Source organism: Sinocyclocheilus anshuiensis, unplaced genomic scaffold (genome assembly GCF_001515605.1).
Source record: "Sinocyclocheilus anshuiensis isolate Anshui unplaced genomic scaffold, SAMN03320099.WGS_v1.1 scaffold1006, whole genome shotgun sequence".
NCBI lineage: Eukaryota > Metazoa > Chordata > Actinopteri > Cypriniformes > Cyprinidae > Sinocyclocheilus > Sinocyclocheilus anshuiensis.
Window position 1 is genome coordinate 168349 of NW_015540918.1, and position 13215 is coordinate 181563.

General features: G+C 35.8%; 1 protein-coding gene across 1 annotated transcript in view; it reads right to left on the reverse strand.

Moving 5' to 3' along the window:
* The window catches only part of LOC107689320 (mirror-image polydactyly gene 1 protein), a 47021-nt gene that overhangs the window by 27844 nt on the left and 5962 nt on the right, over nucleotides 1-13215 (reverse strand). Inside the window, exons 4-7 of the mRNA XM_016487271.1 lie at nucleotides 12407-12536; nucleotides 8750-8783; nucleotides 6627-6797; nucleotides 1279-1386 (exon numbers count right to left, since the gene is read on the reverse strand). Of these exons, the coding sequence (XP_016342757.1) occupies nucleotides 1279-1386; nucleotides 6627-6797; nucleotides 8750-8783; nucleotides 12407-12536 (443 nt within the window). The remainder of the gene's footprint in view (nucleotides 1-1278; nucleotides 1387-6626; nucleotides 6798-8749; nucleotides 8784-12406; nucleotides 12537-13215) is intronic.

The window sequence follows — 13215 nt, forward strand, 5'->3', positions numbered from 1 at the left end:
AAACCGCATAAACACATTTCATTACACCAAATACACAAAATAATGTTCTTTTTATCAACATCATATGACCCCTTTAATAAATTAACATTTCAATAATAATAATAATAATTTAAGTAAAATAAATAAGTAATAATAAAATAATTAAGCAAAATTAATAATAAAATAATTTATATTACAAAATTTTAATTTATTAAATTATCTTTATTAAATAAATTACATAAAATAAATAAATAATAAAATACTTTATTTTGATTTATTATTGATTTATTAAATAATAATAATCATCATCACCATCATTTAAGTAAAGTAAATAAATAATAATAAAATAAAATCATTTCTTTGGATTTATTATTTATTAAATTATCTAATATTAACTTTTTCTTGTTGTTCTTATAATCATGTAAAATAAATAATAAAATATTTATTATTGATTATTTATTCAATTGTCTAACTTTTTGTTATTACTATTAATAATATACTATTAAAGAATAATAATTTCACTGCCATTGCACTCATATGTACATATGTAATGAATAAAACTGTATATCGAAAGGAAAAATACACACGCTAAGTAATCAAATTAAATCAAATAAAAACTGTCACCACACTAACAATAACACAAGCTCAACCTCCACTCTGACATCTTAAGTGGTTAAGTGGATGATGACATCAAATGAAGTTATATTCACTTAAGATGCAGGCTAGTAATTGTGTTAAGGTCCGGGGAATGGCCCTGACTCAGCACCCCTGCTCGCCCCAGTCTCTCTCAGCGCATGTTTACTCAGCTCTATCTAATGACGGCCCTTTTACAGCACTGCATTAAACTCAAGGGCTCTGGCTGCATCAGATAAATACAGCAAATCAAATAGGCTCATGTTTGCCCTGCGTCTCTCTGACAGACCCGCGGCGAGGCATTGCAGCACACTGACCAGCCTGTGTCATCCTAAAACCCTGTCAAACAGACACCCGGGGCCGCCAGTCTATCGCTGCAAATCGCAGGAAAACAAGAGCAGGAGAGAGCAAATAGAAGTTAATGAATGATACAGTGGAGAGCGTAATGACGGGCTGATAAAGGGGCCGGGGCATCATATGCGGAACTGCACGTACGGTGAAGGTCGGATTCGAGAATGGTGTTGTTGGCAAACACCCTGGCGTGTTTCGTGTATTCGGTGAAAGCTAGCGCAGGCTAACCCGAGGGCTCATGACATTAATTTCCAGAGGCTTCTTCCCACGTGGGAGGTGTGTGTGTGTGTGTGTGTGTTTGTGTGTGTGTTTTACCTTGCTCGCTCTTTCCCAATTGTTTTGTGTGGCCAGGTGGCGGGTGCTGTTTGCAGAATTATGGCACGGCTCTTTCACACGAAGCAGCTCTTGTTCCAGACGCTTGCACTGGGGAAGAGAGAGAGAAACGGGATCACTTGAATGCATTAAATCAGAATTTACCCAGGTGATTAGACCAGATAAAAGACACTTGCTTTGACACTTGGTTGCTTTTGCATTAACTAAACAAGCCAAAATGATGTTAAATGATCCTATTAGGTCACATTCAATGCACTGGTTCTGTACAGTGGGACAGATGTTTCTCAGAAATTTCCACCATGCATTATAGTTTATTATATTTACATTTTAAAACAACTGGTTGGATATTACAGTCTTACAATCTTATGTAATATAATTGTTTTTTCTGTTTTGAAGTGTGGGGGATATTATATTGACAGAATAATTTAAACTGCAAATCACTGGAGGACAAATATGATTATAACTTTTTTGAAAGCGTTTAAATAATATTTGCATTAAAGTTGGCTCAGGAACCCTGTGAAAACCAGTTGCACTACCACATGGAAAAATCATGTGTATGCAAGTCAGTTCTAAGAGAGGTGAAATCTCTGCAGGGTATAAACCTACATTCTCAGTTATTACTATATTTACTGTAAGAACCTCAGCACACACTTACTGATATTACTCTCCGTTTGTGTCTGTGATCCCTGGAGGGACAGACTCATTTGTGGTATAGTTAAAAAATAAAATCACTGTCTTTTATGAAGAAAAATATGCACGAAATTCAATGCTGTGCTGTGGAACGTCCACAGAGGGGAAAGACAAGTAGTTTAAACCACTTCAGTAACTAAGTAGTATTCATGTATTTAAAAAAATGGCAGACAACTTACTTGTGTTTGAGAGATGCCATTTTTTTTTTGTTTGCTTGTTTTTTATTACTATTATATATTCATTTATTTGCATGTACCAGTCAAATTAATAAGCAAATTTATCAAAAATAAAAAAATGAAATATATAATAAAAAACTAAAAATATTTTAAATATAAAAAAATATATATATTTTTAAAACCATGTAAATTATTTGTCAAAGGAATTATAAACTTTTTTCAATTTAACTTTCCCACTAATTGTACTAATAGTAATGTTATATAGGTACAATTAATTACATGCCAAAGCAAATTTATAAAAAAAATGAATAATTAAAAAATAATTAAATGAGTAAAAATCAACCCAAATCAAATCAAATAAATAAATAAGTAAAATTTATTGAGTAAAAATGATTGAGAATGACTAAATTCTTCATTTTTCCAACAAATTAAACTACATGTCTTTTGAGGTAAACTGTGTAAACAATGGCTCAACTAAATGTACCTAAATGAATATTATATCAAAGCAAAATATAACCATGTAAATGTGAAATTTATAATATATAATAACGCATTTTTCCAAAAGTGGCATAAGGCAAAGTGGTTTTACATGCTTCAGGGTAAACTGCCAGTGTCAGTCGCTCAAATACTATAAATACTAAAACAATTATAAACACAAAATGATAAAAAAAATCGTTTCACTACATTCAGATATAACCGAGTAGTACTTTTAATCAATACCACAAGTGCCTATACATAATTCCTTATTCACAAAGCCTATCCTCATTTTCCCATACAGTACGAGGCTCTCTGGCCAGCTGTCAGACAGACAAACAGGCGCTTTAAACACACACTGACATGACCAGCTCTTTGGTGGGTATTATTGTAAGCGGGCTTGTTTTCTACCAGTCCATATGTGCTCCTCTCCATGTGCACATTCCAGGATCGACGGACACTTACCAGGAATGTAAACCATCCTCACGGCCTGACGAGTCCCAATGTTTCAACATTCAGCCGTCTCAAAGAGTAGCGCCCGTGCAAACAAGCCTCTCAGCCACCGACCCCACTCCTGTCTCTTTCCTCTGCAGACTAAAATAATACCACCGACGTCCAGACAAAACACACAGCTCCTCTTTAGTGTCAGCCTGAGTTATGGTTCTCGGGCAGCAGATGTCTTTTAGAGGGAAACGTATTTTAATCAGAATGCACCTCTGCGGTGACGCAAAAGGCAGTTAGCGCACCAAAAATAGCTGCAGTTGGGGCGAAATGGGGCGTAGGAACAGACATATTAATCTATTTGAACTTTTTAATCCATATTAAAAAGCACAACAACACAAGAGCATGAATGAGAGGTCTGAACCACGTGACATGTTCTACGAGCATAAAAAAAAAAATCAGCAGAATACCTCAAGCCAACCTTAATTCACCACGAGATGCGACTTCATTTCCTCTCTCACTTTAACAATCAGCACTCTATCAAGATCAAGAGAAATTCAATAAGCGCCCGGCACAGGGACATAACGAAGCAGATCTTATTCGCCGCATTAACTGTGAGGAGAGGATGGAAGTGAGAATAAGATTTATTTCCTCCAGCACTTATCCAGCTTTTCATATTCCGGCAGGCCAAAGGGATGTGGCGGCCCTCTGCCTGCAGCCGGGCTCTAATCCCTACGAGATGAGGAGAGAGATGGGAGGAACGGCAGGGGAGGGAGATATCCTTGAGCATAGAGAGAGGACCCATTCCAGTCTCTGAGGGATTTGGCGTGGGGTTTGCAACTTACTTCTGAAATTGCTCCACAGATTCAGGTTTTTGGCCCCAATGAAAACGCAGTTTTCAGTTTGGCGGTGATGTGCTGGTGGGCTTTAGGCGTTAGGAGTTAGAAGACTGACACCTGACCTGTTCATATCAGAAAGGTTGACACAGGTTGTCATGGTTGGCTTTCCAGCTGAATTTGTGTGCATGACAGGATTTATTTTATGAATCTGGCCTACCTCCAATAAAGGACTCAGTCAATCGGAAGACTCTGAGTGATACATTTACACTATGAACAGAGCAAAAACTAACCATAAGGTCTCAATTAATCAATTTTTTCACAATACTTTTTGGTGTTCCCTAATTGTATTTTATTTTTTTTAATAAAACAAGTCCTTTTACATTCTTTGAACATATTATTTAGACAAATTAAATGGCCTATAATAGCATATCTATAATAGCATATGTGACCCTGGACCACAAAACCAGTCATAAGGGTCAATTTTTTGAAATTGAGATTTATACATCATCTGAAAGCTTTCCACTGATGTATGGATTGTTAGGACAGGACAATATTTGGCTGAGATACAACTATTTGAAAATCTGGAATCTGAGGGTGCAAAAAAATCAAAATACTGAGAAAATCGCCTTTAAAGTTGTCCAAATGAAGTTCTTAGCAATGCATATTGCTAATCAAAAATTAAGTTTTGATATATTTACAGTAGGAAATTTACAAAATATCTTCATGGAACATGATCTTTACTTAATATCCTAATGATTTTTGGCATAAAAGGAAAATCGATAATTTTGACTCATACAATGTTTTTTTTGGCTATTACTACAAATATACCCCAGCGACTTAAGACTGGTTTTGTGGTCCAGGGTCACATATCATGTTAAAAAAAGTCATTATAAAATATATTTTAAAAAGTAATAAAAAATATACACTTTGTGGGTCAGTAAGACTTTTTTTTATTATTAAATTAATACTTTTATTAATTCATTAAGGACTTATTAATTCAGCAAGGATGCATTCAATTTATTAAAAGTGGCTGTAAAGACATTTATAATGTTACACAAGATTTCTGATCCAAATAAATGCTGCTCTTTTTAACTTTCTATTCATCGATGTTTCTTGAGCAGCAAATCAGCGTATTAGAATGATTTCTGAAGAATCATGTGACACTGAAGACTGGATTAATGATGCTGAAAATTCAACTTTGCATCACAGGAATAAATTTAATCTTATAATATTTTTAAATAGAAAACAATTATTTTAAATTGTAATAATACTGCACAATATTACTGTTCTTACTGTATTTGTAATCAAATAAATGTACACTCTAAAAAATGCTGGGTTGTTTCAACCCAACTTTGGGTCAAATATGGACTAACCCAACCGTTGGGTTAAATTTTTACATTAAATTTTTAACCCAAAAGTTGGGTTAGTCCATATTTGACCCAAAGTTGGGTTGAAACAACCCAGCATTTTTTAGAGTGTAGCACTGGTGAGCTTTAGAGACTTCTTTGAAAAAATACTAAATATTATAAAGCCAAACTTTTGAGCAGCATTGTATTTTTTATTTAATTAATTTTTTTTTTGTATGCCACAAATTATGGCAATAAAGTCATAATCTCTGCAGTGAAGGCAGAAATAAGTCAGTTAGGTGGTCTGGTTACTCTATAGTTAAAAGTCTGAGTTTTACAGGCTATGATGTATATGTGCCAGAAATAAGACTATGTTTCCTATGTCACTTGGCTTTTAAGGACCAAAGCAGGTCCCCACAAGAAGATGGAAATCATTCCAATCAAAAATATTCCTGCGAATCCAACCACATAAATATTAGAGCACATTATACCTGGCAACCACCAACACAGATGAATTTACCATCAAATGAAGAGTTTCCTTTTTTACTCTTTATCTACACTATGCTTTGTTGCAGAATTTTATTTCTAAAATGTCAACATTTTAGCCAGAATCGCCCATGTTTTTGTATTGTATTGCATCACTCTTATCTAATAAACAACACCTCATTTAATATTGATTACAGTAAATTATCAATCTAAAATACTGAGTGTCACAAGTCTGGTAAACCAAATAGTCAGAAAGGTCTCGATAACCTGTACCATCACACCTGATAAAAGTTACAACACACCCTACCCACTGACCCAAAACAACACTGGGAATGACTGTCAGATACAATTCTTTGTCCAAATAATAAAATCAACCACATTATATAACACCAATTATGAAACGGAGGCAGCATTTATCAACAAAGAAATCCCAGCAAATACATCCACTGCCCCACACTTGAACTCTATGATGAAGCTGAATACCTGGATGTCAATATTTAGCTACCTGCTTGTTTGTTTTCATTTGATTGAATTATGTGTGTAGGAACGATATACCAAATATTTGAGGTTATGCAGCAATATTTGTCCCTACATGTGAATTAGGTAGCTTGTGTGTTGATTCTTAAATCAGTGCAGGATCTGTGAATAAACACAGATGTATGTGCTTTAATAGACCAATAATCAAAGTCATCTTGCAGAGCAGTTAAATAACGCAGGAGGAGAGATAGTCAATATTTAGAGAGTCATATTAGTTTTTTTTTTTCTATAGTGTAAAGGTTTCTGGCTTGGCACACAACCACTGTGAATGGAGTGTTTAGGGCTGGTGCGTGTTAGGATTGACCCTTAGCGGAGAAAAAGTGCGTGCCGTAGGTTTGTACCCTGGTTAAAGCAGCATCTCTCTCCTCTATGACGGCTTTCATCTCCTCTGAGGTGATCTGGGAGCGACGCTCTCTGGCCCTCTGGATCTGTTCGATGATGGCCGTCCCGCTCTGCTCGATAGCGAGGGCAGAGTCTGCACTGTTAACCCTGTTCAACAACTCCTCCAGGTCCTGACCAAAACATACAAAATGTTAAATGCCATTTCAAATATCAGTTAAACACATATTAAAGGAATAGTTCACACAGAGATGACAATTTACTGACAATTTACTCTCCCTAAAATGAGTAAATTAGTTTCTTCATCAGAACAAATTTGGAGGAATTTAGCATTACATCATTTGAACGAGATGTTTTTAAATTCAAACCATTGCTGACGGCTAAAATATGAGTTCTCTATCCACAATATTGCTTTCTCCAGTGAAAAAGTTGTCTTGTCTGAATCAGGAGAGAAATATGCACAGACCAAGCACTGTTTACAAGAGAAAAGAGTCCAAAACGGTTCTTAACAAATATGTGGGTGGATTTTGATGTGAGTGGACAATAAGGGATGGACTTTTTCACTGGAGGAAGCGTTATTATGGATTATGGACTGGCATTTTGGCCAAAAGCTAAAATGCCTTAAAGGGATAGTTCAACCAAAAATGAAAATTTGATGTTTATCTGCTTACCCCCAGGGCATCCGAAATGTAGGTGACTTTGTTTCTTCAGTAGAACACAAACGAAGATTTTTAACACAAACCGTTGCAGTCTGTCAGTCATATAATGGAGGTGAATGGGAATCACGGCTTTGAGAGTAAAAAAAACATACACAAACAAAACCAAATTAAACCCTGCGGCTCGTGACGATACATTGATGTGTAAAGACACGAAACGATCGGTCTGTGCAAGAAACTGAACAGTATTTATATAATTTTTTACCTCTGATTCACCGCAATGTCCGAACTGTTCGAGCCGTGATTCCCATTCACCTCCATTATCAGACTGACAGACTGCAACGGTTTGAGTTAAAAATCTTCGTTTGTGTTCTACTGAAGAAACAAAGTCACCTACATCTTGGATGCCCTGGGGGTAAGCAGATAAACATCACATTTTCATTTTTGGGTGAACTATCCCTTTAATGATGGATTTGATTCTTACAAACATGCAGCATTTCACTTCACAAGGCAATAATGTTGGACTGGAGTGGTGTGGATTACTTGTATTCTGACAGCACCCATTCACTGCAGACCATCCATTGGTGAGCAAGTGATGTTGCAAAAAATTTGTACATTTCTCCATGAAGAAATAAACTCATCTACATCTTGGATGGCCTGAGGGTGAGTACATTTTCAGCCAATTTTAATTTTTGGGTGAACTATTCCTTTAAGATTTAATAACTATTAATTTCTTTTAATTGTTCTGACACTGACATTGCCACACCTTAATTTTATTCAGAGGCCCAAAATGAGCAAATATGCAAAAATATGCAATTTAGTGCAGTTGCAGATATTTATATGGCCAAACAGTAAGATGAAATTCTGATTGCTTGTAAATCAATGACATCTTTATAAGAGTACTGCAGACTACTTGCATTAAATGCATATAAATATCAGCTGTCACTCTGTATCTCTTAATAATATGTCTGAGTACAATGATATTTCAATACTTAGTTTAATGGTCAAAGCTCTGTATGCAATGCAGTACAATGATGATTGAGAGATGTACAAATAATAATAATTGTGCATCAATATGATGATACAGAAGGCTTTAAACGGTTAAATGCAGTTGGAATTACTCCTGAATTTGTAATGGATGGCATAACTACAGCAACATTTTGGCATCTCACTACTTGTGTACAAGAAACATAGATGCCAGTAACCACTTATTTGCTATCTTTGATGAAAGAAACAGCAACTTGAGATGTTATGTCAATCAATTATTAGCAAACCACTGTCAATAGAGGCATGATTTAAGGTATCATTTATGTTCATGCGCAATAGATGCACAGAAAATTAAGAAATCTTTCATCAGAATAAGCATCAAAAAAAGCCTTTCCTGAGGTTGTGTTTTCATTTATGACAGTTGGACAAAAAGGGTACACAGAACAATCAAGAGATGAAATTCTCCAGTGAGGAAGGCTTACCACATCACTTTCTTCAGGTTTAATATTCTCCAGCCTGGAGAGAGATGGAGAGAGAGAAAAAAATGTGTGTGAGAGAGAGAAATAGAGAAATGAAATGTAGTGAGCTTCCTTGAGTTTCCTTTATGTCACTCTGCAAAATGAGATCACTTCCCAAATCCAGTAATTGCATTCTGTGGGTTTTGGTATGAAAGCAGAAGACACACTCAGAGATATTAAAAGTGCCACCGCTCGAGCTGTTATTCCACTGTAATGCCCATTCTGCTCAGAACTGACAGCGAATTGTTAAGTTATTAATGTTTACTACTTTATATGACTATTGGGATCAATTGTTCATATGTGTGGGGAAACGGAGAGATGGATTAGGCCTGAACCTTTTGTGCCACACCTGCCATGAGCATCTTTATAAAGGCAAAGACAACAGTAATTATGGAGCCAAATGCCTGGAGACACACGGATCACACACTGTTGGAAATATTTATGATTTTGAAGGTTTTTCATATGGACCTTGATAACAAATGCAGAGTCACAAAGACTTGACCTTGGCTAATGTAGATCAAAGGCATGACAAGTCAAAGCTTGAGGTTTTGCAATAAATGTATGAAACATATACAGTGGGGTCCAAGAATCCAAGAAGAAGAAAAAAACTGCAAGTACATTAATTATCATTTAACAAAGCTGTATGGTTAAAAAAATGTAAACAAAATGATGATCATGTAAAATGAATAAAAAATATGTCAATTTAATTACTAAAACAAGTTTAATATTTCTAACATTATTTAAAATTATATACAAAAAAATCAAAATAATAAAAAATATGTACATACTACCATTCAAAAATGTAGTGTTGGCAATATATTTTTATTGTTTTTTTTTTTTTAAATGCTCACCAAGGCTGCATTTATTTGATAAAAAAATCTAGTAAAAACAGTAATATTTTGAAATACTTTTTACAATTTAAAAGAAAATTCAGTTTTCTATTTGAATATATTTTAAAATGTAATTTATTCCTGTTATGCAAAGATGAATTTTCAGCTTCATTACTCCAGTCTTCAGTGTCACATGATCCTTCAGAAATCATTATAAAATCCTGATTTGCTGAATTTTGTGGAAACCGTGATCCATTTTTTTTCAATATTCTTTGATGAATAGAAAGTTCAAAAGAGTTCAAAAGAATTCATTTAATATAGAAATCTTTTGTAACATTATAAATGTCTTTACTGTCACTTTTGATCAATTTAATGTATCCCTGCTTAGATTAACTTCTTTATAAAAACCATACCGACCCCAAACTTTGGAACGGTATTGTAGATACAACATATAAGCTCTCCACTGTATATTTGTACTGCCACATTTTCACTGGTTTCAGTGAGAAACAACAGCAGGTGAACTGCAGAAACTCGCCCTGCCTACTTTTACAGACCCCACCAGCGTGATGCTCCTTTAAGAGCAAATCGAATTCATCCATCAGCCACCAGGCAGAAAAAACAACAACCCCTCCACTCATTTACAAAGGCATTACATGGATCTCCATCCATTATAAAGGTACATACTCATTCACACAATGGACCCAAGAGTGACCTCCGAAAATATAGGCTTAGAACACATGCGTCCATATTCCCTCAAAGATAATGGGATTCCACTTGGATATCAATTATCTTTTTTTTTGAGAGAGGGGCCGGAATGGAGCCCTTGAACAGCTATAAGAGGGACGCGATTTTATAATTAGATTTTGACGAGATCTTGCACTCATTGGGCAGCCAGAAAATGCATTTCATGCCTCTCGATAATTGCGGTTCGTTTGAGTGACTTGAGTAACTATCAATAAATCATGAGGCCGACTGAAATATTAAACAGGGTGTAAGGTTATATGAATACCTCTGGAAAAGGACGTCAAGCAATAAAGAAGAGCGTAAACTCATCTGTAAATTTAAAATATGTTATTGCATACTCATATATGTTGTTGTTTTTAAAAACCACAAACAGTGCTGAACAGGATATAAATGCATCTATCCCCTGGAGGGCACAGGGCAATATTCGTTTTAAAAGGCCCGTCATCAAACAACAGCACCAGTTATGAGCAGTTAAACATACAAGAAGAAGATCATATTAATTAGGACCCAGCAGGCAGGGTGGTAAATGGTAAATACTCACAGGCCTAAAGCACGGGATTGATTTCCTACAGAGTGGAACTTCTGACTGACAACCTAGTACAAGGATGAGGGGACTCTTAAAAATGTCACACCCCTCTGATATATTTCCAAACCAGTCGATATGGGATTTCCCCTCAAACCCTTGTCTGTTCATTCAGCTTGTCCTCTAGCAGGAAGAATAAAGCTGCTTCCCATCGCAACGATGAGCAAAGCCACGTGCCTCTCGTGCTTCTCAAACCCTTAAATCCACTGCCTTTAAAAAACGCTGAGAAACTTTAATGGCTCTTGGAAGTGTGGAAACAAAACCTCAGGCTTTCCATTTATCACAACACAAAAGCATCTGGACCATAAAGTAAGCTTCTGAGTTATCCATTTATCAATGATGAGTTAAAAGAAGACATTAAAGAAGTTTATCAGACATATTATAATGTCACCAAACATAATCCCTTTTCACTACTTCTATTAATAGGTACAACAGAGGAAAAAAAAAATGAGAAGAGAAATGAGATGCGTTGAGATTTATCAAACTCTACTGACTGTAAGAGCACTAAGGCTGGGTAACATTTTGAATATATTGCAAATAATTAATATCTTCAATATTCAAAATGTATTTTTGGCAATCTAAAATATTGCTAAATTTTCACAGCCATCAAACTACTTAAAGATTGCTCCTTGTGTCATTAGGAAAGCTCTACATTACAACAGATATTTTAATTGTGATTTTAAATTATTTTGAGTTTCCATTTATTTTCAATAAGTCTTTTAAACTACAGTATTGGTTTCAGTGAATTGGTAAAAAAAAATGTTGCAATACCACTCAAATAAGTTTTCAAACTGTAAAGCATGAACTGATAAGTTGTCTACCATGAATGCAATGTAAGTCGCTTTCGATAAAAGTGTCTGCCAAATTCATAAATGTTTTTACATACCCATTCAAAAGTTTGTGTATTGAAAGACATATCTTAAAGCTCACCAAGGCTGAGTAAAGCCTTTACTGTCAATTTAATATATCTCTGCTAAATAATGTATTCAATTCTTCTTACTGACCCCAAATTTTGGAACCGTAGTGTATATATGGAGATATATAGGGAATAATGTAGCTGCATCGCCCAGCCTTAATCAGCACCGAAGCTCAACATGTCTAGACCACTAAGCCAGGGCTTCAACAAACAATGGGCCTCTTTTACAAAAGTAATGTTTCTGTGTAAATCATTCGTAAAATCATTCTGACATAAACAATTTTCAAGTCAAAGTGACAATTTACAAACGACTTACACAGAAATTCATTCGGCTCCTGTTTTATAAACAAAACCCAATGAGTATCATTAAACAGACAATCATCAGCCTAATTTGAGTACGATGGCACAACTTTATAGACAACTTGGCAGATTATTGATTTTCATTTTTTTGAGGTGCTCCTTTGAGAGAATAGAAATGATTAGAGCAGCATGTTGTTGAACAGGCTGAACTGATGCTCTGTTTTGGAAGAGGTTTGAATGGCACATACTCCAGCGTCGCCTCCTGAAGCTTCTTTGCCCGAAGTAAAGCTTCATCCCTCTCCTCATTAGCCAGATGCAGTCTGGCCATCACAGCCTGGTCTCTCTCCCTTTGAGCCTTATAGATTTCCTCGACTAACGCTGAGAGAGAGAGAGAGAGAGAGAGAGAGAGAGAGAGAGAGAGAGAGAGAGATTATTATTCTGGTATTGCACTCCAGTGCTCCAGCTGCACAATAACAAGGCTAAGCTCCTCGGGAAAGAGGTTATTGCAGTTGAAACACTATGGCATAAGTATTAATAACTCTAAGTGAGCCTTATTTTGAGAAGACAGTTTACCCTGGGGAGGTATGCGTGTGTGTGTGTGTGTGTGTGTGTGTGTGTGTGTGTGTGTGTGTGTGTCCGTGAGTGTGTGTGTGTGTGCACGACTGCCCAGAGCAATAAAAACAGCAGCAACACCCTGAAGTCAGAGTTCCAGGCTCTTGGAGACTTGGAGACATTTTATTTATGAAATTTCAGCATGGAAACACTCTGGTTTATCAACATTGTACGGGAACAGCAAGCAATTACACCAGGCTCATGAATGTCAGAAACCATCAGAAAAATATCCTCATATAGGAGGACAAACATGACTGTGTTTGACCTACAGGCCTCAGAAGGTCCACGGGCATGCTGTCGTACGCATTTCCAAAACAATATTGGAAATTAAGTCCCCTAGAGAATGAATGAACTAATGAATGAACAAACAAGCAAATGAACAAACAAATGATTAATGGGTCCAAGGGCATACTGACGAGTCTCCAAGAATCTCCAAGCAATACTT